General features: G+C 42.8%; 2 protein-coding genes across 4 annotated transcripts; one reads left to right on the top strand and one right to left on the bottom strand.

Moving 5' to 3' along the window:
* Positions 1 to 602: 602 nt before the first annotated feature.
* Positions 603 to 5907, bottom strand: minpp1b (multiple inositol-polyphosphate phosphatase 1b). The gene is made up of 5 exons (XM_048233989.1): positions 5083 to 5907; positions 4529 to 4723; positions 3235 to 3332; positions 1963 to 2093; positions 603 to 1770 (listed from the first exon to the last, which is right to left on the bottom strand). Exons 1-5 carry the CDS (start codon positions 5660 to 5662, stop codon positions 1392 to 1394), a joined length of 1383 nt encoding a protein of 460 aa, XP_048089946.1. The 5' UTR covers positions 5663 to 5907; the 3' UTR covers positions 603 to 1391.
* Positions 5908 to 6671: 764 nt separating this feature from the next.
* sgms1b (sphingomyelin synthase 1b) lies at positions 6672 to 24513 on the top strand. 3 transcript variants are annotated; one of them, XM_048233263.1, is made up of 7 exons: positions 16555 to 16847; positions 17400 to 17540; positions 17628 to 18298; positions 18737 to 18854; positions 20967 to 21120; positions 22061 to 22227; positions 22329 to 24513. In XM_048233263.1, exons 3-7 carry the CDS (start codon positions 17652 to 17654, stop codon positions 22500 to 22502), a joined length of 1260 nt encoding a protein of 419 aa, XP_048089220.1. In that variant the 5' UTR covers positions 16555 to 16847; positions 17400 to 17540; positions 17628 to 17651; the 3' UTR covers positions 22503 to 24513. The 3 variants fall into 3 exon arrangements, with proteins under 3 accessions (XP_048089219.1, XP_048089218.1, XP_048089220.1); XM_048233262.1 differs by lacking the exon at positions 16555 to 16847 and adding an exon at positions 6672 to 6848 and having other exon boundaries at positions 17400 to 18298; XM_048233261.1 differs by lacking the exon at positions 16555 to 16847 and adding an exon at positions 14714 to 14840 and having other exon boundaries at positions 17400 to 18298.
* The last annotated feature ends 93 nt before the right edge of the window (positions 24514 to 24606 follow it).

Genomic DNA, 24606 nt, shown 5'->3' with positions numbered 1-24606 from the left:
AAAGGACACACATTACCAACCTTTGAAGCTGATGCAAAATATATGCATAAAGGGCATATATACTCTAAAAAAAACTTGAAATTCAAAGTTGTGACCGTGTTTGACAGACATACAAATAATAAAGAAATCAAAAGGCCCCATTATCAGTGGAAACATCCTCTCAGAAGAGTAAAACTGAAAAGTACAAAATAACTTTGGAGTGTTCAAGTCCTTATCATATTAACACAACGGGCCCAATGCAAAAACAACCTGAATATACAGATTTAACCCTTTCAGAGGCATGAATGGAATTCGGACCTGATTGATCTGTCTCTGAAGTTATTTTTCTGATAGAAAGGAAAGCTTTTTTGATGAACACATAAAGAGAACATATTGGGCATAAAAGTGAGGATCCTTAATATTTTCATGAAAAATAAGCAATGGATCTTGTGTCTTGAAAGGAAAATATAACCCTGGTATAAGTAAGTATAAGTATAATCTTTAGATCCTGTGAGGGAAATTTGGTCTCTGCATTATCTCAATCTGTAAATTAGTGAAACACACTCAGCACACAGTGAACACACAGTGAGGTGAAGCCCACATTAATCCCGGCGCAGTGAGCTGCCTGCTACAACAGCAGCGCTCGGGGAGCAGTGAGGGGTTAGGTGCCTTGCTCAAGGGCACTTCAGCCATTCCCACTGGTTGGGTCCGAGTCCGAAGCGCTAACCAGTAAGCCACGGCTGCCTGTCTTCTAGCCACTTAATGTTTAAGCTTAATGGTGCCTAACGCAGGGGGTATACTCCTCTGTGCAGATTTGTGTGCGTCAAAGACAGGCATCATTGTTGGGAAGATTGCGACACCCCTGCATGCTGTGTTGATGAGGCAAGGACACGCACAGGACAGAGATGCAGGAGCATACTGTATCACAGCCTTAAACCTGATACTTTTGTAAAAGCAGTCATAGAAATAAAAATAAAAAAAAAATTATGGAAAAAGTTGAGAAGAATATAAACTTGTTCTTGCATGAGGCCCACTATGATTCCTTTTTTTTTATATTCATAGATTCAAATCACACAATAAATGTAAGATAAATAAAGGCAAGAAAGTATGTGGAAAGGAAAAATCACAAAAGCACAATAACACGTTCAAAATATGCTGCAATCAAAAACAAAGAACCAACAAGATAAAATATAATCCTGCAACATCATAACATCATGAAAGCTCTGAAAAAGTGCAAAGGAACATATTTTTGGCCAGAACACATTGAAAGAGAGAAAATTAGTAGGTGTGTGACTACCCCATCCACCACCTAGTGCTTCATTTTTGTACAGCTGTAAACCACTAGTAATAGTAGTGAAAAAAATCTAATTTGCATTTTTTTCCATTCCTCACTAATCACTTCCTTGCCCATATCACAACTCCGTGTTCCTTCTGTTCATCTTGCTCAGCTCACATTCCTTCTCAAAATTACAGCCGTTGAGCAGGTCACTGTAGTGATTCCTGACCTTCCGGTACAGCGGAGCTGACTGTTCGATAGTGGGGAAGGTCATCGGCTTCTCGTTCAGCAGGAACTGGAGCCTGAGGCCTTCGCCGCACTCGTAGAGAACAAAGACCAGGTTGGCGGCGTATGGCACGATCTTGCTGGTGCGGAAGGTGCGTCCCTGCTGCTGGTGGAAGTTGCTGGCGGTCAGCTGTGTCTCGTCACGGAAGAAGCCCATGAGGGAGAGGAGCGGGAGAAGGGTCTCGGCGTGGCCCACCTGCACCGTCACGGCCTCGGTCACATGGCCGAACCTGGACAACAGACGAGAGGGCAGACACACGCTCAACATCACAACAGCTGTTACAAGAAGATGTCTACACTTTCATCATCTGAACACCGCTTTGTTAGTAACAATCAACCAATGAAATCAATGCACACATACATTACACTGCAGGTGCAACAGCTTGTTTACTTGTTTACAAAACATATGGAGGTTTCCTTACTTGAAATCATAAGCAGCCTGATCAAGTCGTCGGAAAAGGTCATGAAAGAGAGTGCAACTGGATTTGCGGTTGATGTCATGACCATATCCCCTCTTCCAGTACTGCTTCAGGTCATTTTTATACTCCAGAACCTTATGTTTACAGTTACCACATGAGCAGTTAGACATAGTTGGACTTCATATATTTAACCAACATTATGTAAAATAGACAATATAAGCATTGCATATTTTTTTTATATTAAACTGTGATTGCCAGCATTGCATTGCCACATAAAATAGAGAGGACGCAAACTGATATGCATAATGGGGGTCTCCAGATGTCTTTTTTTAAAGGTCACATATTTCATCCTGCAATTTTAAATGGTTTCCTGAAGTCTTAAGAAGACATCTGTGTCATACTTTTATCAGAATACCAAAAGGAAGAAGCGCCACAACACCATTTTCAACTTTGAAGAGCGTTTTTCAGAGAGCCCAGTTTGTGTGTCTGTTCCTTTACGAAAACAAGCATATTGCACAATGGCTTCGCGTCAATATTTTTGTAGCAGGTTCCAAGCCATAAAAGCAAACTTTTGCACATTCATTTTTAATTTGTGTGCAGAGACTAGGTCCAAATACAGTTGTGTTCAAATAAATAGCAGTGTGTATGGTGGTGCAAAAATCATGGTATGGGGATGTTTTTCATACTACGGTGTTGGATCTGTTTATCGTATACCAGGGTTCATGGATCAGTCTGAATACACCAGAATACTTGAAGAGATCATGTTGCCATAATATGCAAAAGAGGAAATGCCCCTGAAATGGGGTTTTCAATAAGACAACGACCTAAACACACAAGTAAGTGAGTAACGCTTGCTTATATATACTTACTATTTATTTGAATACAACTGTAGGTAAAATTGAAGGGGTTTAATTCAACAAGCTTCCCTTCTTCACAGCAGGATGTTCTGAATGGCTCATTCTCATCTCACTGAACCAAATGATTCCAGACCAAGGCAGCCCATAAAAAAAATGACTAGTTTTTTTTTCTGTGTTTTTGCACTGGTAGCCATTCCAAATAACCAAATACATGCGTAAAAGCACTGAAAAGGAGTACTTTGCACAATATGTGACCTTTAAGTGAAGTGGGATTGGAAAGTGGCATCTGTCAAAAACTGTCAATAGCAAAACTCTGAAATTAAAAATATACATGGCTGATCACACTTTACCATAGTCAAATACAGTGCCTCGGATAGGCCTGTGCATTTTCAATTCATTTGAAAAAAAAGGAACATACTTGTGCATCAGCCTCATCAAACAGGTTGCACCATGGGGAATTCAAAGACTTAATAGAGAACTCGTAGGAACACAGGAAGAATGCAGCCTCCAACATATCTGATAAGGAAGAAAGATATAACATGTTTGTCAGCAATTAGCAAAGTCATCCACAGGAACCAATAAAGACACAAGGGGCACTTGGCGATCTGAAACACTTTGACAGAGGCGCAAAGCTTAAAAACATTTAGGGCGATTTTGTGATCAGACGTCGGGCACATTTTTCAAAAGGGTTGTTCTTCTGTTTTTTAATCAGTCATGGGTGTGTTTTGGGCGTAACAACCTTTAAATCAATGAGAGTGACATCTGTCATTCCGTTTAACAGCAAGCAGCACAACTTCAAACAGCGCATCTGTATTTTGACAGTCAACGGCGCATTTGAAGGAATCTGCTTGCACCGAGACCTTGTAGGCCTATGGAACACAGGGATTCCACTTAACTTTGCTTTACTAAAATCTGTTTGTGACTAGCAGAGTACAGCTTACATGCAGCTACACTCGCCAATTATTTGAACTCATAGCCTCAAAATGAAACTAACTTCACCTTGGTCTCATAGTCAACGACAAAACAGTTCTACACGCACAGTTATTTACTTTCACCCATAACATTTTTTGTCCCATTCAGCAATTATCTCCTCACACTTCGTTAGCTGTCCATGTCACACTGTAAAAAATCTTGGTCTCTGTAGGCTGCCCAGGCTCCGAAAACTGGAAACAAACCAAGTGGGGGGGGGGGCAGCCTAGTCCCCCAAACAAAAACAAAACCATGTGTGGAGTTTTTCTTGGAATACTGAGGTGGGTGGCCACTTCTGGTGTTCATTTGGTCCTTAGTTAAAATATTATGTAGTGGTTTTGGACATAGCATCTGCTAATAATTTTGAATATATACATAAACATAAACAACGTGACTTCTTGTGCAATATTCAGCTAAAAATCTCCTTGTGACTCCATCTAGTGGTAAAAATACTGAACTGTAGAACAATCAAATACATTTTATGTTTGCATAATAATAACAACAAAGCCTCTCTGGTACAGTGCAGGGGGGTATTCCAAGTACGTGGTTTAGTGACAAACCTGGGTTAGTTAACTCAGAGTAGGTGGTAAACCTCCTAATAGAAGAACTGTATGGCTTCATTCTCCTAACAAAACAATACCATAGGGCTCTTGTTGTAGGAGGTTTACCACTTACTCTAAGTTAACTTACCCAGGTTTGTCACTAAACCACGTACTTGGAATACCCCCCAGGTCTGTCATTACCTGTGGTCATGTGGTTGTGGGGGATCTCCAAGCGATCGGCAATCCTCCTCTGTAGCTTTTTCATCTCATCAGAAGACTTAAAGAGGTCGACCTCCTGAAGAGCCGTTTTGTTGTTCTCCACATTTTCAATGAATTTCTTGCACTGATCAAAGAATCTCATGAGATTGTCATTGTTTTCATGGCTGTAGCTTGTGTCTGGAGAAAAAAAAGTAAAAGCAAGCAATACAAAAGGCACGGGAACACAGGACAGAGAGAGTGAGAGGGAGTGAATGAAAAAATGAATCGAAATTTAACTGCCATATGCACTAATGCAATTAACGAATGGCAAAGGCTGCAATTGATTTAGCAACTAGTGACTCTGACCCAAAGGTCAATAATATCATGTTTCTTTTTTTTTTATTATTATTCATGTGTCTTTGGGTGACCGTCATGGTCCGCAAACAATGCATGGAATCATATTGGTCCAACGCCACCATTGCAAAGATATGAACGTTGATTTTCTATACCAACAGAGTTCTAGTATGATCCATTTCCTGGGTCAAGAGTTAAATTACCTTTGATATTCCAGAGTCTGTGCAAGCCCTCTTGGAAAGCCTCCACACTGTCGACACATCTGTGTTTTGAGCTAGTTATGAACTTCATACGATTGTTTTGAAAGTTGTCCTTAGAGATCAAGGTTGGAAAAGATGTGGCCAACCTTACAGCCAAATGCCTGTGATCATCTCTGCCCTTCTCCACAAGTTTTCCGTCCATGTCCTCGGTGTACCACATTTCCCAGTTGGTCTTGATGTCTCTTAACCACGTGTGTGTATCCTTGGCTTCATTAATGACGAGACTATGGAGATTTTTTATTTTTCTGATATTTTTAGAGGTAGGAAATCGTGTACCATGCCGAATGACAGCAGTAAGGTGAATAGCACGACAATCTGAAGATGGAGGCTTTGACAGTGACTTGTTAACAGATAAAATATCATCAATTAGATAGGGATTAACCTCCTCGTATCTACCCTTTGTTCCAAAGTACTTCGCAATCGCTGGTATTGTTGATTGCGAAAAAGTAGCGCTTGAAAATCGAAAAAAGATAACACTAAAGGCGGAGAGAACAGCATTTCTCCTCAGTACTGCTGGCCTCATGTCGCAAAAAGTTTCAATTCTTTCACGCGACCAATTCAACTGTCTTTGGTTTAGGTCGCCTATAATTTCGGAACAAAATGATATTCTCCACTCGTCCCTACCAGAGACGGTTAACTATCGAATCTTTGTCCCTACCATACAAACTGTTGTTGTTTACAGGAAAAACCGGGAGGGGGAACGCATGTGTTTCCTGTCGCACTTTGACCTTTCGAATTTACCCTGATCTGACCGACCAAATTTAACCCTGCGTTCAAACATCTTCATACAGCAAATTATTAGCGCATTTGAATTTACAATTTTTAAAATAATGTCCCATATTATAGTTTTCGATATTATAATGCTACTGGGGTTAATTGAAATTACTATTTTATAATTTTTGTCTAGTTTATTTTCCAACTAATTTTGGCTTGTGTCCGCTTTACCCATCTTCTGTTTCAAATAACCACCTGGTGGAGCCATTGTGCCACCTACCCCCAGAGCCGTGCCTACCCAACTTTAGCTCCGTTATCAGCCACAGGGAGGGATGGTTTAAATACTCCTTAAAGTAGGGTCATCCTATTTGGCCTACAAGATGGCTAATAATTATGACATCATGATTGATGTGAAAATTAAGAACATATTATACATACTCTTTACCAAAGTCTCTTGCGTTCATGCGCTAGAAATTAATGGATAATTTGATAGTGCAATAGTTTGACTAGTATGAGGAAAATGCTGCCCCGGACCAGTGAAATTATGCATATTAATTTGGCTAAACATAATTTTAGGTTTGGTTAAGTCAGTAAACTAGATTAAGTAGGCTTTAATGTAATGCAAGGCATTATTCTGAAGTCAATTCAAATGCAACATTTTGCGATGGTGGCACTGTCAGGGAGGCCATCATTCTCTGATAGCAAAAATGTGTAGTTGATGTGACGTGCGCCCCGCTTTTCCGCTTTTCTAGGATTCACGGCGAATGGTAGGAATAGTCAACTGTTCTAAATGTGCAACAATGAAACCGCCCACCTCCACGCAGTGCAGAAGCAGTGCAGAAGCAGTGCAGAAGTTAACACATGCATTGAGCCAACAGTGTCTGTTTCAAACTGAGGACAGATGTGTCTGATGGCATCCCAATCGATTAGATAACAAACGGGTTTGGACCTGCGTGTGGATTCCAGTCAGGAACGATTCAGAGACAGCGTTCATGGTATGTTGGCTTGCTCTGTTCAATAGCTCTGCATTCCCGGTACGGTTATGGCTACGTAGCTTAATGTAGCTCACTGGTAGCTAGTTGACCAGCTGGGTGGGCATCTTAATGGCAGGAAATGGCTTTTTTATGGAGTACCGGCTCACTCCATTGTGCACATTGTAACAATTAACTGTCCATGCTTGTTCAGCGAGCGAGGCTCTATCTGTTGCTTGTTGAAACTTCCATGCCTCCGCTTTTGTGCGGTGGGCAGGCTAACAGCTAGCGATGCGACTTCTGTCGTGGGCTGTCCAAAATATCAGGTGCGGGCAATTAGTTGATTCTGTTCGCTATATTGCAGTCAGTCGTGTTCAGTTATGCCCGCGTTATCACATTGATTGAAGACTTAAAGTGGCTTCATGATGATTAATAATAGCAGAATGTAGAACATTACTCTCTTTTTTCTCATAGGTGCATCTATGATCTTTCCAGTAGACCACCGTTTTTAAGGCAATGCCCCCTCTCAATTGAGAAAAGGGAGTCGATATGGCAGACAGTATTCCAGTTTTCTCTCAGGTCAGAGACCTTACTCTTTTGTGACTAAGCTTATTGAATAACTGTCCAGATTGCCTTTCTCTGTTCTATACAAATAGCCTAAAACGAACAGGGTACCGACAACAGCACCCCTGTAATAGTTAGCATCCTTGCTTGTCTAATGCCAAATGTGTATGAGAACTGGGGTTGGCATAACAGCTGCGATAGTCAGATATGGATACAGGTGTTGCTTTGGAGTCTGGGCCTGTGGCGCGGTGTGGCCCATTTGAAACCCCTCCCGTGCTTGTTTACTCCAGCTTCTCTCCTCATTAGTTCCTCCAGTCGTTGTGCACAGGTCTCAGGGCAGCAGATGTGCATAGGAGTCTCAGGAGAACTCCTTCTGAGAAGTGGCCACAGTACACTTTATTAGTAAATACAGACAAAGCCTAATGCATGCTAATTTTACCCCATTACATGCACACTCACACCACCGAGAGAGAGAGAGAGAGAGATAACTATTTTGCATTAAGCAATGCATCTTTAGTTTCGGTTATAAATTGAATTATGTCTTGACATAGTCTACTAGTATAAATATAAAGATGATTCAAGGGTGTGATTAGATAAATGAGCCATCCAGGTAATGCATTCATTCTGTGCACTGTAGGCCTAATAATATTTTACCAAGTGAACTGCAATCAACCCTCTCCTCCCACTGCCTGACTTACTGTGTGGTCTCTTGCATCCCCACTCCAGCTGTTTATATCATTCCGAGCCTGTTCACTGGACAGCCTGTTGAAATAGTAAGATTTGTGCCTGCCCCAAGAGGCAACGTACATGTGTTCCTATTATAGAACATGTTGAAAAAGTCAGATGGTCATATCATATATTATATAATTAGTCAACTCTGAATAAAGGAGAGCTGTCCTCCTTACTACTTTGAATTACTGTAGTGGTTGGATATGTCGTGTCTGGTTGTAAATATTAGGCTGTCATCTGTTAATCAATGTTTTAAAAACAGTTTAAAAACATTACATGTATCCTGAAATTCACTAAGCAACGCAGCAATCCCATAGGGAAAGTTATGCATTTTTTTCGCCAATCTGCAAAACAAATTTTTAGAGATGTCTAACTAGGGTTTTTTAGTGGTGCTGAATCTATCCCAGCCATTAGTTTTGAGTAAAAATGACTCCAAGTACATAAAAAATCCATAACAAGTGGTTTTATTGAACAATTACAAAACAAAACTTCCTTAATCAGTTTAAGATTTAACAAACCTCATCCCTCAACTATCCTGCACTCCTGTCATCATCTGGTTGGTTGATGTTCTGTTACCATGACAGTTCCAACAAGCAGAAATACACTCCTTGCTTTTTACAGCAGCACCTGAGAGTGTCACAGTCGCCTGCACAGTTGCTGATGACAAACTTCAGAAGGTAGTCCGGTGCAATCTGGTGTAGGGACTGGTGCATAACCATGTTCTCCTTGTTTTTAATCCACACTCAAGGACATCTAGTGATGGACTTTGTCGCAGTACCCAATCTCTGGTCTGGAGATATGCCCGCAGAGAGTGCTGTGCTGCAGCTCCTGTAGTCGGAGGCAGTTTCTCAGGCTTGATACTAGTTATGTTGTCCTCATGAGTTTTATATTTTGTTGCTCACTGTCCACCCTCAATGTTTGACACTCTTTTCTCTCTCTCTCTCGCACACACACACACACACACACACACACACACACACACACACACACACACTGACTCTCTCACAAACACATTCACAGCCACCCACACAAACACATATGCACACACACACATTGACTCTCTCACAAACACATTCACAACCACCCAGACACCCACACAAACACATATGCACACACTTAACTTGCAAATAAAGTTCATACCTTCACTGATACTCTTTCTCACACACACACACTCACATGCAAAATGTCCTTTCTCACACCATGTTGAGACAAAACTTGACAATCTGAGATCTGTTCTTTTATGCCTTTCTTTGTGTGTGTGTGTGTGTGTGAAAAGAGAGCGAGTCCAATGCGGAGGGTGGAGATAATATTTTTGTAAATATTCTATTATCTTTTCATGGGACAACACTGAAGAAATTGCACTTTACTACAATGTAAAGTAGTGAGTGTACAGCTTGTTTAACAGTGTACATTTGTTGTCCCCTCAAAATAACTCAACACACAGCCATTAATGTCTAAACCGCTGGCAACAAAAGTGAGTACACCCCTAAGTGAAAATGTCCAAATGGTGCCCAAAGTGTCAATATTTTGTGTGGCCACCATTATAGTATTTTCCAGCAGTGCCTTAACCCTCTTGGGCATGGAGTTCAACAGAGCTTCACAGGTGGCCAAGGATTTGGCCATGGATAAATTGGGAGGTGTTACTAGACACTTAGAGGAACACATAGTAAAAAATCTATTGGTAAAAAAAAAAAAAATTTGCAGATTGGTGAAAAAAAGCCTAACTACAAGCAGAAATGTGGACATTAACAATCATGAACCCTGTAATAATTAAGGACCTGAAAATATTTGGGTATGCTAATGTCAATCTGCTTGGTTGCTGTGGCAACTCCGATCAGTTTCATGAGTAGGGCCTTAGACTTCCTGAAGCAATACGATTAACAGGAATATAAGCCTTGGTTAATCACTTCTCTTGTTTCATAGAGAGTATCAATTAATCCCAGGCATGTCTATTTAGATTTGAATGCTATCCACATCATGTTTCTATACCAGAAGTCAGCTACCCACCCAAACAACCATCACCACCCCCCAAGTCATTTAAGAAACTGAAACTGGGGCATAAAAAAAAAAAATTGGTTCCTGTTGGTTGTCAGTTGAGGCCATGGGGCCATGTCCCCCCAGTTGCAGTAAGGGATAGGTAGAAAATCAGTCCCTCCAGGATTTCACAAGGTTTTTTGAGACCGTTACGACCTAAAATGCCTGGATGGAAGTTGTGGTGTTTTTAGCTGTTTCTTGTGGAGAAATTGCGGGAGGAAGTGAAAATTGCAAAAATAGTTTTTTTTTTTTTAATTTAGGCAAGGCCTTGATGGCCAGCAGTTTCTAAAAAAATAATAATAATGTTGCAAAAAGAAAACGTATTACATTGAATATATGCCAAACAATAATTGTGACGGTAAAGGTCAAGGATGGTATAACAACTCAATAAGTGTGAGGGAATTATTCAATATTCAGGAAAATGGTCAGGGTGAAACCTGTCGACTGTCTGACCATGTTGTTTAATCAGTTAGGGGGAAAAAACAAAAACAAATCTGTTGACCTGGGCTTCAAATGTTAATTTGCAACTAAAAATGTAAGAAGTTATTCATGAGCCAATACATTTACATTTACATTTGGCCCGGTGGCAACAGAGTGATGTTTACGGGCTGTTACCATATTGCTCCAAATGGACAACAATGCTTTGTGAGATTGAATGGAAGAGATTCACCAGAAATGCATCCAATGAGCCCAATGGTGAGACAATGTACAATAGATTGTTGTAAGAAGGAGTCCAGATGTCTGGGCTGAACACAGTAAACTATAAGATGACCATCAGGACATCTCTGTTGAATCGAATGGGTTTTTGTTGGTGGTTGGGAGGGCAAGAAACAGGTCAAGGACAAACAAATCTGATCTTTGCAGATGCACCACTACAGGAAACACTAACTGTACGTACACACCGCCGCCGACTTCCAAAGATTCAGGAAGTCATTCATTTTCAATGGAGGCCGGCTTCTCTCAGCTGCAAGAAGCGGCAAATCCGTCAGCATCGCATTTTGGCCGTCTTGAGCGTCAAGCAGAAAGTTGAACGTTGGTCAACTTTATGGTAATGAGCTATGACGCGGTTCAGCGACCAACGACCAGCAACCAATCGGAATAGACGGCCTTTAAATAAAGTAACTTAGTTGGCCTAAGATAGAAGGTGATTGAATGTAGAATGCTGCCACGTCAGAGCGGCCAAAGCGTCCAAAGCTTCCCTGTACTTTTTTGACAAACGTCCTTGACAGGGTGACCCGAGCTTCTTTGGAAGCTCAAGTCGGCGGCGGTGTGTACGTACAGTAAGCAAGATTAGACTGCTATGTGACCTTTCATGGTTGGACGTACACAGACTGTCCACTAAAAGATCATCAGAGCAAAGCATTGGAGAAATGAGCCATCTGGGTGTTCGCATTAGCTGATCAGTGCGCTTGTTTGTGGTCGTTGTTGAACAGAATCTTACCAGATATTACATTCTCTTTCATGGTTGTTTACCGGACAGGGTCAAAGCACGTAAGCTCCCCTCGAGCTTGATAAATCCCTACGGTGGGATGTTAAGTCTTAGACTTTCAGCACAAGAATCTCACATCGCAATCAATTTGTAATGTCTCCAATCCATGTTTTTTGCTTTTCCCTATTGATAGCAGTGGATATCTTGCAAAGTTCTTTATTTACTGGACATTCCATTAGTCATAAAACTGAAGCTAATGCTGGCAACTACAACAATCCGTCCTTAGTCTGTTTACATTGTGATGCTGTTTTGCTTCTCTGTGTGTGGTAACTGTATGTGAGGTAAAGAATCTTTCCATGTGTAGGCCCTCGGCAACCCTCGCTGTGCAGTTACTGGGAGGGGGTTTGGGGGGAGAGGGGTGGGAGTATACAGCTGCCTCAAGGCCTGGAAGACAGAAGATTGCATGTTTGGCAAGTATGTTTGCCTATCCTTGACTTAAAATGTGCATAGCTCCTAGTGTTTTGTCTGCTGTGTTGATAGCTCAGCTGTGCTGTTTATCATTGGACATGTTGAATTGCAAACTTCATTCTCTTCCGCGCGTCCTCACCTCGTGTATGTATGTGTGTGAGAAAGATCCGGACACAGCCTCTTCCCATATAGGGTGCAGGGGGAGGAGGCATGTCACCCGCAGAGTAAGGGCAAGGGAATAGCGGCTTGTTTACCACAGTGCCGTTCCCAGGCCGAGGACAAATCTGCGCTTGGGTTATGTTCAAGCTTGTCTCAATACATTGTCTCCCTGACCAAATAGGCCAGATAAGATTAACTGAAGGCCTGTGTTTTGCGTTTGTTATTGCGCGTGTGGAGTTCTTCTAAGTGGTGGTGAGGAATTTGAAGAGCTTGCTTCTTGTGTGCGAGAGGGAGTGTGTGTGTGTGTGTGCCTGTGTGTGTGGGTCTGTGTGTTATGCTGAGGATGGCCCACATGCAAGCTGGGCTATTCATGGAATTCCAGGAGCACAGTAGAGGCTTTAGTGTCAAGGTTCATGCCCTTATGGTTGGACTACGGACACACAGCCAAGCTGTTATCTTTTGGATATGTCAAGAATCTAACCCACTCACAAGGGCTTTTGCCCATGCACAACACGCACTACAGCCTGAATGTGCGATGTTGATGCCCCTATATTCAAAGCATTTGCATACAGTTGCTTCCTCCTGCCAGCTTGTCCTTTATCTTTGAGATGCTGGCAATTCTTGGTAAACTCCCTTTAGAGAACACTAGTTATTAATCAGGAAGGAACAACAGAGTGTTGGTGTCATTCGCTGAAGTGAATTGAGACAGCTATTTTGTGAATGATTATTGCATCCTTTTAACTTCCCTTGTGGAAAAGCTGGCTTCGAGCAAGGGCAAATTATCTTGTCAGAGATGGTTCCTGTTGAAAAGCTTTCATTGGCACACGTTTCGTTTGAAACATTTCCAATAATGTCCGGCCACGCTGTCTGCTGCTTCTGCAGAAGGTAAAAGGATATCAAACCCAAACTATTTCCCTTGCGGGAAGGAATTCATCCTCGCAAGTTCTCATATTTGAAGTTATGACAGAGGTGCCAGGCCATTTCCTTGGTAGTGCACCACTGACCTGTAAAAGGGAGTTCCGGGTTGCAATCAGACCTGCGACCCCAATCATCACCACAGTGTAGGTTTACACGCTGCTATGTTCAGACAGATAAAGCCATTATTCTGTCAAAGAAGGAAAGAGAATGAGGTCAGTGAATCATGTGATGTGTCTCAACCAATTTTTGTTCCCCTCCCTTTGACCTCTGTGAGGTTTCATCAAGGTGTTGGTTGATAGAGGAGATAAGTCATTGTTAACACCGGTTGTGTGGCGGTGTCACACACACACACACACACACACACACACACATACACGCACGAACCACTGAGCTTTGAGGACCTGCAGAGGTGATGATTGTAATGATTGGGCAATGAGATTGTTCTGAGCTCTGACATCCTTAAAATGCTAACACTATCCGTATGCTCAAGAGCACACAGTGACCTGGTTTAGTGTATTCGCTATCATGCTCACATACTATTTCCTCTTTAACCCAAATATTTGTATATGCTTGGGTCAGGATGGCACTGCATCGAGTGAAATAGATGTCCATCACAATGCAATGTAATGGGTCACCTTTCCTATCAGGAACTGTGTTGCAGTAGCATTACTCTGTAAAGGCAGTTTGCTTGGGTTATACATACATATTATGTAATGGTTTAGTTAAACAGGTTTTCTGCAGATATCAAGTTATGCTGGAGCTTAGACATATGTCTCTGTCACAAAGATAAGATGGTTAAAAAGGCATCTATGATGTAGGCTACTATGCCTTTATACTACTATAGTTCTTCTCAGTTATGGGTCTTTATCAGTGCTTTGGCTTTAGCCTACTCCATAACACTGTGATGGGAAATTACTTTTCTGTAACTATTAAAACCACATTTTCTTTTTTAGAATTGTAAATATTTAAAACTATAACTAGGTTAGCCTACTTAAAGGATGGGGTTATTTCTTTGTCAATTTTCAGGCTTAGTAGGCTTTTGGATAGGCTACATGAAACTCGAGACTAGTGAGAAATAGCCTACCTTCCATTTTGTCCTTCCATCTGCACACCTTTGTTTGCTGTCCTAGAACAGAGGTCTTCCGTAACCGAAGACGTCTTGTCAACATGAACAACAAAATAATTGCCATGGGATAATTTAGGTCTTTTGAACTACTGAAAAATAGCCTTAGACAAGCCGTGTGTTACACTTAGGTGTTGGTTTTAGGGTTTTAGTCCCTTGTGCACATCACATAGGCTACGGGCTTATTTTTACAATCTGATTTTGCTGTTTTCAGCATCTCTCAACTCATGAAGAATAAACCTTTTCAAATGTCGATGTCGAAATCGAAACCTCGCATTGAGTTGAACTTGAAACAGACCAGTAACGGGATTGTCACTTGGCGCGTGTTGGGTTTGTATTCTGGTAAAGTGGAAGGTTCTTCCTACTGTTGTTCAACTTTAGCGGGGAAACTGAGTGCTCAGCCCTCCGCGGACTTGTGGATTCGGTGGTGAATGATGTGATGTAGTTCTAGCCTAGGCTACACACGGATGACCAGAGTTAGTCAGCGGATGGGCGGGATTGGTGTTGTTCATGACTGTACAGTTACAAACGGTAGGCTGTCAGACGGTTCGTGGTAGGCAGTGGAAACAAACGTCTCTTCATTTAAAATACGGTAAGATAACCTTTACTTGAAACCGCTAGCTATATCTGCGAGTGCTGTTTTACCCATTGCCGCCATGTAGGCTAGGCTATAATAGGCTAGTTTTCCCTCAGTGAAAGTGTGACTTTAACGTTATGTGATGCTGTTGTGATTTCATCGCAGCTTAGGCTCGATTTGTTTCTCGCTTCTATCACTGAGGCGTTATCTGTTAAAACTATTGTATCAGTTATATTGGTGTATTTTGATGCATTCTCGAAGCATCTTACACAATTCTTGGAAATAACTATCCTGTATCGTTATAGCCTATCTATGAAGTAGTCTAATCCGACTTGTCTACCTTGAAAAGTAGCCTAACGAAGTGGAAAAAATAGGTAGGCTACTTCTTTATGAAGCCAGGCGCATGAGGAAGTTGTGTTAAAAGTAGCCATAGTCTAACTTTCAAAACACTGGACTCTATAATGTCGGTGATTATTTTTTTACATGATCATGTCACAACTAATCAGATGGCTCACCTCCTGAATTACCCGGATTCTAATGAGATGCATCACAGCCACAGCACATCACATGGCGTCACTAGTATGACTCGCACAGTTCACACAGACAGGTACCATCATGTTACCCATCAATCAACAAACCCCATAGCTCTGTGGTCCCTTGTGGTTCGGTAGTCTGTTTTGGCCACAGTTGGCTTTCGATACCATGAAAGTGGAGTGAGGAAGAGCGTCGTAGTTGTATCAAGTGGTGGTACTGGCCACCAAAACCGGCATGACTTTGGAAATGTTTTCCCACACTCCCCCTATGGGCCTTTCCTTAGCCTAGGCCTACTGTAGAGGGAAATTGTTTCCCCCCTCTTTTTTACCACCTATGCGTAATGTAGGCTAGGCTGTTGTTCTACCATAAGACATTTCGGATTAGATGCTTTGTAACCAATACACTAGGATGTCACTGGATTTGGACAGGTCTGATTATTGTTATTATTATCACTTATACGATTAATTAGGCTATTCATTAATATTCAGAATTTCAGTAGCAGCAGATACCCTGGAGTCTGTTTGGGATAACTGTCACATGCCCTGTCTGGTTCTCATTAGTGACTGTCCTAGCACATGGACCCGCTGTGTGAGTTAGTCTGGTTGATCTAGTATCTGGAATGGCTATTTTGGCACTTGAAAGAACAATACCACCCCAGTGGCAATGTAAACTGTGCACCGAAAAGTTTTGAAAGCTTCTTAAACTGATGGAAGAGGTCCGTTTGACAAATTATTAAATTGTAAACACTCAAACCTAAGTTAGTGTTGTGTTTACAACATCTAATAGTAGGAGATCATATTCTTGAATCAGAAGTCAATAATAGGCCACAGAAACAGAGATGTGCAAATTCCCCATGTATAGGCTAAATAGGTTTAACCCAATGTTTTGTTTTTGAGTGAAATATATTCGACGACTCCCCTGTAGTAATTCCCATTCTTTACTCAAAAATGATAAGTTACAATTTCAACATTCAAGGCCACTGTTTTGCCGTTATCCTTTTAACACAGAGTTATTTGAAAAGAACTTGGGCTGCGTATCCCGCCACTATAGACCCTTTCAACAAGGTAAACAAAAACAATGCTTGGACGTTCTATTTGGTTCCCAATCTACTTCCTCTGCATTAAGATAACATATGGAATGTTAAGGAAGCCTTGTGGGGCCAACTATGATGCTGATAATGGAACTCTCTTGAAAGGGTCTTCAATGATCAAGCATTCGCGCATATTTTACTTGTTGCGTACAACGCGACACTCCTCATAGTAACGCAAACCATATGGTGCCGGGGGCGAAACGACCCCTTCTCCGTGGCCCGAGTAAAGATTTGTAAACACACTTGCCACGCCCTTGCTAACACGCTCAAGGGTTCTTGAAATTCCTGTGCCAAGGGTAGCATATCCACACTCGGTCTTTAGGCTACTCTACGCTACGGCATGATCATTCCTCTCTGGCAAGGAAACGGGAGTTTATGAAAATGTTGCTTCAGAAGCGGTAAGACGGTCTGTTATGACTCAGTGGAGCTAAGTGAAAGCACATGTCAGTCTTCGATGATTCGATATATTTGTCTTAGATTTGTACAAATTAACATGAAAACTTCAGTAGATCTTTTTTTGTAGCCTATCTTGCTTACAACATGGGAAAAACTTCAGTGGTAGCCTATAGGCTGTTTTCCGTCTTGTTACAAAGCAACCTGAAAACTAATTTTTAACTTTGTCTTAAACCTATGTTACTGGAAAGAGTTAGTCACTGAGGCGTGTTATGGAGTTCTCTGCTTCATTTTTTTTTTTTTTTTTTTTTTTTTTTTTTGGCTGTTAGTCCTCAGTCATCTTTTAAACTGGTACAAAGTTATTAAAGTCTTTATTTGTATGAATGCCAAAAGCAGAATGTGTATTGCGCTCAACTACAGTTTACCCAATACTGTCCTGGAATTACAATTATTTTCACCAATTCAGCATTGATGGTATTGAAATTTCATAAAAGTAATTTTTATTTATGTATTTATTTATTTATTTTTTATTTTTAAAATCTCATTTCTCTCTACAGGAAAGAAATTGTCTACCCCTCCCTGTGCAGATTTCAGCAGTAAGATGAGCTGAATTGCTGCCAATACTGGATTATCCATTTGGAAGTTTGTTGGGATCTGCTGAGCAGTACCGTGGAGTGTGTCCCCCATGTGCTAAATGCGTAATGAGCACCATTTGAGGAGGTCTTTGTGTCTCTTAGACCCAGCCGCTCAAAACTCAATGCACCTCCACCCCTGTTCTCCCACAGTTTTCTGAGGCAGAGCGGTCTGACATGAAGAAAGTAGCCCAGTGGTCAGTGGAGGAGGTCTCTCGCTGGCTGATGGACGAAGGCATGCAGGAGTATTCTGAGCCCTTCCGGAACGTTGACGGCCACTCACTCCTGCAGCTCTCACAGACGGACTTCCAGAGGCCGCCCCTGTCGCTGGTGAGTTCGGACGGTGGGCAGCAGCTTCTGGAGCGCGTGGAGACGCTCCGCATCGAGCACCACATCGAGGCGCACAAGAACGGACATGCTAACGGCGACGCCATGCGGGACCTTGCCGACGACCTCATCATGGATACAGGGAATGGGATCACCCCCGCCGGAGGGAGCATGCCCGGGAAACGCAACGGGATGGTCAATGGCTACCACAAAGATCTGGTCAAAATCCCTATGCCCGAGCCCACGCGCTCACAGTTCCCGACAGAGTGGGGCAAGACAGCAGTGGCTTTCTTCTACGCAATCTGCTGCTTCGTATCCACCACAGTCATGATCTCCGTCGTCCATGAGCGCGTGCCGCCCAAGGAGGTGGACCCTCCACTGCCCGACAAGTTCTTTGACCTTTTTGACCGCGTGGAGTGGGCCTTTTCCATTTGTGAGATCAACGGCATCATCCTAGTGTGCCTGTGGCTGTTACAGTGGACCCTGTTGAAATACAAGTGGGTTATCCATCATATCCCTCTCTCTCTCTCTCTCTCTCTCTTTCTCTCTCTCTCTCTCTCTCTCTAACACTGTCTCTGTTTATAATTGCTAATTGTAGTTGTTTATATAGTGGCCGGTCTGTACTCAGCCTCTAAACTAGGCACCTTGGCACATCTTAGATTATCCAATCCGGAATCTTCCACAGAGACGGACATTCCTGCTTGCCAATCATGTCACATCACAGCATGATTCATAGCGGCTTTAAGAGAGGCAAAGAGATACGAAGTCCAATGAAACACACCTTTGTGTTCTGTGTTTGTTTAGCGTTTACCCTCTGTGGCTCTGTTGGCTTGGCTTGCTGTGTCAACACCACCATGTTTCCACTCCTGGTGTTTGCCATTGCTTTGTTCTTATGCACTCAGGGTATCCCTGATAACTGTTTCCTTGCTCTGTAGATCCATTGTTGGCCGGCGTTTCTTCTTCATCGTGGGCACGCTCTACCTGTACAGGTGTATCACCATGTACATTACGACCCTTCCCGTGCCAGGAATGCACTTCAGGTGTTCCCCAAAGGTAAGACACATTATCAAGTTGTTGTCCAAAGCAGCACTTCATGGATTAAATGTGAAAATTTGCCATGGTAGTTTTTTGTTATGGAGTTGACAGTTGAAATTTCATGGTTGATGTCACACTGTGACACTTACAAGTTACAGGGCTCAGGCAAGTAATGGCTACTGTCATATACTGTAGATAACTTCAATTTCAATGTTCAATTTAATTTAATTTAATTTAATTTAATGGCAGGGGTCATATTGCTCTAGAGCATGGTGGCCAGTGACTGGAAAGAAGATTAATTTAATTGAGATTACTGTACTATAGAATTATGTTGTGTTATTCCACGTCTCTGGGATCATGCTTTTAATAAATAGCTTTGTCTGAAGTCCATGGGAGTTCTTCCAATCGGAAAAAGGAGGTGCCCCGGCCATTGCGTGGAAAAATTTTGGGAAAGCTCTATTTTAGGCCAACTAACCTCCCCTGATCCTCATTTTCCATGCCTGCTCTGCCTGTCCTTCAACTGTGTCTGTCAGTGGGGAGTTGCAGAGTTGTTGAAGGGGGTGGGGGTTTGTGAGGTTGGGGAGGGGGGGGGAGGGAGGGGGGTCTGGGGGCGGGGTAGGTTGGAACTGTCAGAGACACATGCTCAACAGATGTGTCTGAAAGATCCTCTTCCTTGGCTATTTTGAGACCGACATGGCATCGGGAAGTTTTCTCTCGTTGCATCACTCTCAGGGGTATGTTTCGAATCCCATAAGAGGAAGCACCCGTGCTCACCCGTTACTCGAGTGAGTCGAACCTCTGAGCAGTCACACAGAGGCTCGGTGTTTATTTTTTTTATTTGTGTCACAGGCACATTACCGTTGCTAAGGAGCTGTTATGGGGGGAGCTGGAATACTGTTGTTCATCATCCACTGGGCGCAAGTGACTCACACAGGGGTGAGGGATGGTGTCAGGATGGGTGTGTGCATGTGTGCGCACGTTGAGGCCTGGAAATACTAGCAGCAGGAAATGTGGGAAGTCGTTCATTTGGTGAGCCTGACAGACCACGGCATCCCCCCCCACACACACACACACACTACATACACACTACACACACACATGCTTTTCACCCTGTGTCCTTCTCTCCTCTCTTCCGAATGACACGTACCACTCGGCGGGGTGTTTCCGCACGCTGACTGCCACTCCACACTCGATCCCAGAATACATCAGGGTTTGTTCTAGAAGAAACGGCCATGACAGTAATTGGGGCATAATATCATTTCGAGCCGGAGAGTGGAACGCTGATGGAAGAAGAACAAAGGAGAAATTAATGTCTTGGCTGTACTCTAGCAAAACATGTCAATAAACAGAGACACAGAGTAGATTAATGACGAGATGTTTGCCTGTTTTGTTGGTGGTAAAATGCCTGTTTGGGTTTTGTTGTTCACCGCCCTAGTATAATTTGTAGATGAGCCAACCGTGAGTTTTGTGTGAATAGACGTTGTGTTCTTTGAAACTTGTCATTTGTTGGTGCGTGAGAGTGTTAAGTGTGTGTGTTTTACAAATGACCGCCAGTGTGTCTCTGTTGCTCAACGAACCCCCAAGTGTGTTGGTTCATTTGTGAGCGCTGGCTGTGTTCTCTGGAGATAATGGTTTTACTTCACCCATGTGGTGAGCCGTGCGTTCCTGTGGTTTTACCGTTTGCCATCTTTCTGTGTGGCCAACTGCTGATTTATAATCTTGTTGTTGCTGTTACTTTGTAACGGTTTAGGCAGCTGTGTTGAACTGACTCTTGATATCTGATCTAAATTTGTCTAGAGAGAGAGAGAAATTGTTTTGGGGTGGGGGTTGGATGCGGGTGGGGGTTGCACAAGGAAATGTCATCCACAAGCACAATAAAATGGCACAATAATAGACACAAATGCAGAGCTATTATAGACCCTTTCAACAAGGTAAACAAAAACAATGCTTGAACGTTCTATTTGGGCCCCAATCTACTTCCTCTACATTAAGATAACATATGGAATGTTAAAAAGGAAGTCTTGTGGGGCCAACTATGATGCTGATAATGGAACTCTCTTGAAAGGGTCCATAATGTGTGTGTGTGTGTGTGTGTGTGTGTGTGTGTGTGTGTGTGTGTGTGTTTTGCAGTTGCTCGGGGACTGGGAGGCGCAGATGAGGAGGGTGATGAAGATGATAGCTGGCGGGGGCCTCACCATCACCGGCTCCCACTCCATGTGCGGCGACTACCTGTACAGTGGCCACACTGTAATGCTCACGCTCACCTATCTCTTCATCAAAGAGTGTAAGTGGCGCTTGGCAGTGCGGACCAGTCAGACGTGAATAACCTGACCTCAAAGTAAAAGTCCAACCACACGTATCTGATCCAAAGCCCTTCACCAAACCAGATAGTGTGTTCATTCATTGCACAGGTGGGACCGATACATAACAGGAGGACTTTCTGCTTTCTGAAGCTGGGGTTGCACACCTCTGCGTGGTTCACTTTTCAAAACTGACTGAAGCTTAAAGGAACAACGCAGCAATTTTTCACAACCTCTGTTTCCTTGAAGTCACAGAGAACTGTTGGTACGGAAAAAAACCCAAAAACAATCGGTGCTACCTAGCTCGAGTTGTTGCAGTCAACAGCTAGAGTAGACAGGCAGCTACAGTGCTACACTCTGGGGGCATTTTTAAAAATATTTTTTATACCAGTTTTTATAACAGTACTCAGTGACCTTGGGAAACAGATGCATGTGAAAAATTTCATCAAACTTGCAAAATGTCATCAAACTTCCGAAATGTGTGTGTGTGTGTGTGTTTTCATTGTGAGAAGAGGGCCTTGTCTATATGGATCCTGTAGCACGGTGGTTTGGACACAATAGTGACACCTGCTGGTGAAATTTGGTGACCTCCAAATACATACAAACTCATCACTGAACGTGCTCATTACACAGATAAGAGAGGATCTATGCCATTTTAATGTCTTACACAATTACTGAATTGTAAAGTGTTGAGATGCTCAGGTTGTTTGTTATTCTTCAGGGGAGCAACACATAAGACTGCTGTTGACCACAGGAAGAACAGTGTTCCTGTAAAGGGAAAAACTGATGTGTTGTCAATAAACCAATCAACTGCTATCCCATATCCATCCGAAAGAAAACATAAATGATACTCTGCTGCTGTAGACTGTAGAGCGAGTGTTAGTTTGATGATTTTAATTGAGATGAATTGCTTGTGTTCCAAAGACTCTCCAAAGAGGTTCTGGTGGTACCACTGGGCCTGCTGGCTAATGAGCGTGGTGGGAATCTTCTGCATCCTCCTGGCCCACGACCACTACACCATAGACGTCGTGGTGGCCTACTTCATCACCACGCGACTCTTCTGGTGGTACCACACCATGGCCAACCAGCAGGTTAGTCACTCTGATTAGACCCCATTTCCACTTCCCAGGCCTGGTTTGTGTTCACTTCTCAGTCTCACTTTTAACCCGGAATGTTCTGCATTGTTTTTCAGGTCCTGAAGGAGCCATCACCAAGCAACTTCATCTCACGAGCGTGGTGGTACCGGTTCTTCTACTACCTGGAGGAGAACATCCAAGGCATAATCCCACGGAACTACCAGGTGCCTTACCTGTGGCGACCGTGGCAATGGGGCCACGTGAAGTACACGAGAATAGACTCTGAGTGAGCGAATGACTTGAGCGACAGAACTGGCTGACCTTCCCAGTGACCTTTTCGTCTCTCAAGCTGCCACTGCATTTTTTGGGCCCCAATTTAACAATAAAAGGGGTAACAAGTGAGTAGAGACTCAAAGGGAGACCTCAAGTGCCAGATTCCCGTCACAAGAAGGTACCCATGTGGAGTACCGCCACCACAACCACCTCTTCCTTACAAGCTCCCAGAATCCCCCCCCCCCCCATATCGAACTGGTCAACACTGTGACTTATCGTTAAAAACATTTCATTTAAGGTTGCAAAGCTAAGAGTGCTTCTTTTTATGCCTACGTGCTTCTTGCCACGGGGCAAAGCTGTGCAGAATTTGTCCCTCCTAAGTTTGTTTTGGGTATGTGCTTAATGGTTGTCCAGGCAACCGGTTAAATTGTCCGTGCATGATTCAAGTCAATGACCCACCCCACGCCATGGTGGCCAGGACTTGGAATGACTGCGAGGACAGACCTGGAAAATGTGTCACAAGGTTGTTATGCCACTTTTCCCTGAATGTTGGGGTGAAGGATGAATGAACAAGTGATCCTGAAGTGTGCTTTTCTGTTAAAAGAAAAACAAGTAAAACTGCAGTGGGATAAAATCATGAATCCACCAAAACACAACTAGGGAAAATCTGGTGGAAGATTTCTTTTTTTTTCTTTTGTAGTAGTAGCTTTCCTTAAGAAATATTGCCAAGGGGCAAAAAGAGAGAAAAATGTTTTTCTAAGAAATCTAAAACTTCATTTATTTTTCCAACTAATGCTTTGTATATGGCAAACGGATATCGAGTGGTATGTATACATTCCTCAGTGCCTTTTTAGACGTGACTGTACTATCAGCTTGTAAGTCCATGACATTGTGTTTCATATTTCCTTGCAATGTATAACGACGATGTAATGCCGTAAGGCATCAGTGTTGTCGTCTTTCTGTTTCTTTTTGTTTGTTTGTTTGCTTTTTTTTTTAACCTGAGAACCTGAGGTCCAGCAGGTTGCCTGTTTTGCCAAGCTCGTCGCCCCCTGACCTCTTACTCCCCTTTAAGACTGGTGGGCGTCGGTCACACAAAGCTCTCTCGTCCTCTGAATGTTTTGCTCTCTCGTCTAGCCAAGACGTCTAGCCAAGATGTTTAGCTAATATGATTGTGTCAAAGCTAATTCTATTGTGGTGAACCATTTCATTCATGTTATACTGTTTTTATTTATTTTTCCTGTGTGTGTTTGTCTGTTTATTTTGTTGTTAATATGTATGTATTTGCGGACCCCATAAACGGGACTGCAAGTTGTTCCGAGTCCTTTTTACTTTGTAATTGTCCAAGCCAAATAAGCTGTGTTGCCTGGGCCCTAAATGAAAAGGTCAACTGAGTTTGAGGTGACTTGGGTGCTCCAAGCTGCTGAGATTGTCCCCTGGGCTTTTTTGTCAGCGGTCACATGCGACAACTCCACCGCCACCCCCACACCCCATCTCTCTTCTCTCCCCTCTCCCTCGGGTCCTTTAAAGCACAGTGAGCGTGGAAAAGCACCAAGTTCAGACTTCCAGAGAGCGGATGGTCAGTGAAGGCCTCAAATACCCTCATCTTAATTTTTGCTATACACAGAGATTGTTTGTTTGGGATCTCGCTAGTACTGGTTACAAGCTGTTACAGCCCTGAATGTTGATGCACCGATTTTACTTGACCTCAGGGAGGTAACAAGTTTTTTGGGAGAGTTAACAGTTACATTTTGTTGTCGATGTTGTTGGGCAATTCCACACAAAACTGTCACATCCATAACGCCTACACAATGCCATGGTATTTAGTTGGCGTTATGGACGTGACCGTTTTGCGAGGAATTGCCCTGTTACGTTAATGGAGGAGTGATGATGGGGGCGGGGAAGATGGCACAATTTTTGGTCTTCACTGTCCAAACTCTCTCTCTGAGGTTTTGCCTAACGTGAAGCTGCTAGACGTGATGGAACAGTAAATGATCTGCATCCAGCAGCAAAATAAAAGAACTGTCAGCATGGTTGTGGTCTCTTGCGTTTTTCTTTTCCAAATTGTTTATGGACTGCATGGTTTGCTTTCTGGGAATAGAACTACCTTAGAATCACAGAATC

The sequence above is a fragment of the Alosa alosa genome, chromosome 22 (assembly GCF_017589495.1).
Source record: "Alosa alosa isolate M-15738 ecotype Scorff River chromosome 22, AALO_Geno_1.1, whole genome shotgun sequence".
NCBI classification, from domain to species: Eukaryota; Metazoa; Chordata; class Actinopteri; order Clupeiformes; family Clupeidae; genus Alosa; species Alosa alosa.
Note: the sequence above shows the minus strand (reverse complement) of the source record. Positions and strands in the feature narration are given on the sequence as shown.